This window comes from Eucalyptus grandis, chromosome 3 (genome assembly GCF_016545825.1).
Source record: "Eucalyptus grandis isolate ANBG69807.140 chromosome 3, ASM1654582v1, whole genome shotgun sequence".
NCBI lineage: Eukaryota > Viridiplantae > Streptophyta > Magnoliopsida > Myrtales > Myrtaceae > Eucalyptus > Eucalyptus grandis.
This window is the reverse complement of record NC_052614.1, coordinates 70428906-70432169: the sequence shown is the minus strand read 5'-3', so window position 1 is coordinate 70432169 and position 3264 is coordinate 70428906. Positions and strand designations below refer to the sequence as shown.

The 3264-nt window shown below is 42.5% G+C and overlaps 1 protein-coding gene across 2 annotated transcripts; it reads left to right on the top strand.

Moving 5' to 3' along the window:
• Positions 1–550: 550 nt before the first annotated feature.
• Positions 551–3259, top strand: LOC104438445 (cytochrome P450 CYP749A22). 2 transcript variants are annotated; one of them, XM_039308263.1, is made up of 5 exons: positions 551–1025; positions 1103–1329; positions 1407–1639; positions 2017–2392; positions 2499–3259. In XM_039308263.1, exons 1-5 carry the CDS (start codon positions 755–757, stop codon positions 2931–2933), a joined length of 1542 nt encoding a protein of 513 aa, XP_039164197.1. In that variant the 5' UTR covers positions 551–754; the 3' UTR covers positions 2934–3259. The 2 variants fall into 2 exon arrangements, with proteins under 2 accessions (XP_039164197.1, XP_039164196.1); XM_039308262.1 differs by having other exon boundaries at positions 553–1025; positions 2014–2392.
• Positions 3260–3264: the final 5 nt, after the last annotated feature.

Below are 3264 nucleotides of genomic sequence, written 5' to 3'. Positions count from 1 at the left end.
AATTTGTTTTTGGATCTGCCATTAAAGATTGTGTGGGTTAGGACATTTCGAACTAAGCAAGAAAAAGATGAAAGCGAGTGATACATGGTCTTGGTGTTTCCTCGTCACCTCCGATGTCATCCCCGTGCTCACGATTGTGTCCTTTATACGTTGGCCCTTGAATTTTTCTTCGATCTATGTCGCGTCTTGTAAGCGAGATTATTTGCTAAGAAACAGTTCCGGTGTCGAGAAGACGACCAAGACAGCTTGTGTCATGTAACGCTGGTCAAATGAAAAACGAATCGAGACCCGTGTCTCTAATTGAAAAGTTCGACAAATTCTCTATTCATCGAATTCTCAGTAAGGTTTGGCTTTGGAAATGGCTTTTCGACAGATTGCGCACATTCGAGGCGCCATCCTGTCGTGGGCTTGGAGGAGAACCGGGTGCATGCAATACTTGTGCATCACGATTTGGATTGATTTTAATAATTTCAGATCGGCAAGGAAGTCACGGATGACGTTAATCAGTTCGTCCCTATCGTACGTTTCCTCTGAAATGGAGCCAAAATGTCAAAGGTGGACCGACAGAACTTTCCCGACATTTTCCCAACAAAGGTTGTTTAATATTGATCGTGGCGCCGGCCGGCTTATAGAATCCTCCGAAAGACACAATGAATACCTAAATCAATCGAACTTTTTCATTTCATAAGAGAAACCCAGTATCATAATTTTCACTGTTTTCATTCTCTTTATCGTTTCATCCCCTTATTATACCATGCAATCGGTCATCTTCCTGAGCTCTCTGTTTCTGTTTCTTCTCTGGTCTCTTGCCAAGCTCTTGCACAAGCTATGGTGGAACCCGCTCAGGATACAGAGGATGATGGCCCAACAGGGGATCTTTGGCCCTCCTTACAGGTTCCTCCATGGAAGCACCAAGGAAACAATCAAGATGAAGATGGAAATCAGGAACACGCCCATGAACAATCTCTCTCACAACATATTCCCTAAGATTCACCCTCAAGTCAACACATGGATAGACACATACGGTAATTACCGAAATACTAAACTTAAGTTTCATTAGTGTCATGACGCTATGATATTAAACTTATGTGCAACTTTGTAGGGAGGAATTACCTGAATTGGCACGGACCTCAAGCTCAACTGGTCATCACAGAGCCAGATCTTATTAAGGAGGTGCTGCTTAACAGAGAGAAAACATACCCAAAAACAGGAACTAAGGACTTTGCCAAGAAGCTTCTAGGAGATGGACTCGTGAGTACAAACGATGGCAAGAAATGGGCGAACCAGCGTAAACTCGCCAATCACGCTTTCCATGGGGAAAGTTTGAAGGTAGTTGAACTCAATCGAAAAAGAGAATTGTATGATTTGAGGTTTTACTAATTACTTTGGGGGGATTGAAATTGCAGAATATGGCCCCGGCAATGGTGGAGAGTGTTCACACTATGCTAGGAAAATGGAAGAATCAAGAAGGGAAAGAGATCGAGGTGTTCGGAGAGTTTAAGTTATTGACATCCGAAGTGATTTCAAGAACTGCGTTCGGGAGCAGCTATGTTGAGGGGAGGAACATTTTTCAGATGTTGACAGGATTGGTTACGTTAACATCCAAAAATGCTTTCAATATAAGGTTCCCGGGAATAAGGTATCGCACATTTTTTCTAGGAAAATTTTGTTTTGACCATTTTTATGACGAAGAAGCTAGAAAGTACAGTGATTATCACTTTTAGAACGAACTTTAGACATCTGAACTTGATTATTCTGACAAGTTTTCCAGGTGAGTAAATGCATTCGAAGGAGGAACACCATTTTTGGATAACCATTCTTTATCACTAAAATTACTGATGTGAGATCACACTTAGCAAGCTGCTAATTTCTAACGATGGTCGGGCAACAGTTTTGTTCATTGTGCAAATGCAAACTTCAAGCCTCAAAAGACTTAGGACATTTCACGTCTCAGAACCAGAGTTTTAATTAGGCCTAACTAATTATGGAATTTGTTCTGAATCCTGCTGGCAGAAAGCTTTGGAAGACAGCGGATGAAATCGAAGCGGAGAAACTTGAGAAAGGCATACGCAATTCCATCTTACAGATGATCAAGAGAAGAGAGAAGAAGGTGATGGCCGGTGAAGAAGATGGCTTTGGGGATGATTTCCTAGGACAACTTGTGAAGGCTTTGCACGATACGGACAAGAGCAAAAAATTCACAGTAGATAATTTGGTGGATGAGTGTAAGACATTCTACATAGCCGGACAAGAAACTGTCAACTCAATGATGACATGGATGTTATTCCTCCTAGCGATTAATCCAGAATGGCAAGAGGAAGCAAGAAGGGAGGTTCTCAATGTATTTGGGAATAAAGACCCTGATTCCGATGGACTAGGAAAGCTTAAGAAGGTATAGAAAACAACTCAAGTCTTGGTCCCGATCAACCTTTTTTGATTCACTCGAATTGTAGGTTAGACATGATGACTAACTAAACATTTTCCCTTTTTATGTGCAGATTAGCATGATCATGAACGAAACTCTGCGTTTGTACCCCCCTGTAGTCGGCTTGACTCGAAAAGTTGGCAAGAAACTGAGGTTAGGGAGGCTTGTTCTTCCTGCTAATAGTCAGATCTTTATACCGACCCTTAAGCTTCACCATGACCCTGAAATCTGGGGGGAAGATGTGCATGAATTCAAGCCGGAGCGATTCTCAGAAGGCATAGCTAAGGCTACCAACAACAATGCGGTCGTGTTCATCCCCTTCGGCTTCGGACCTCGATCTTGCGTTGGGATGAGCTTCGTGGCGGCAGAAGCGAAAATCCTCCTTTCGATGATCCTCCAGCGCTACACCTTCAAGCTGTCCCCGACGTATATCCACTGCCCAGGTCAGCTCGCGACAACCCGCCCTCAACATGGACTTCAAATCAGGTTTCATCCTCTACAGCAGTAGCTCATCACCGCATGATGTTCAGTCGCCAATGTGCATGGATGCCTCCATGGATCCATGCAACAATGGCCTGTGAATTCTTGGTTCCAGAGGTATGTGATATTTGTAGGTATCAAGTTGTCTTTCTTTTAATTTCAGAAGCACTATTCCTATTGTGCAGTGTATTCGATTTGCCAAGACTCTTCACGGTGTACAATCTTGTGTTCTAGTTCTCGTAAGTAGTTTTTTTATTTTTTAGGCACGTACCTCATATGTGTGCATGGTCATGTATAGTGGAACTTAATAATGATTTACCATATTTCTTACCGAATAAATGCAACATTCTGGAAGTACA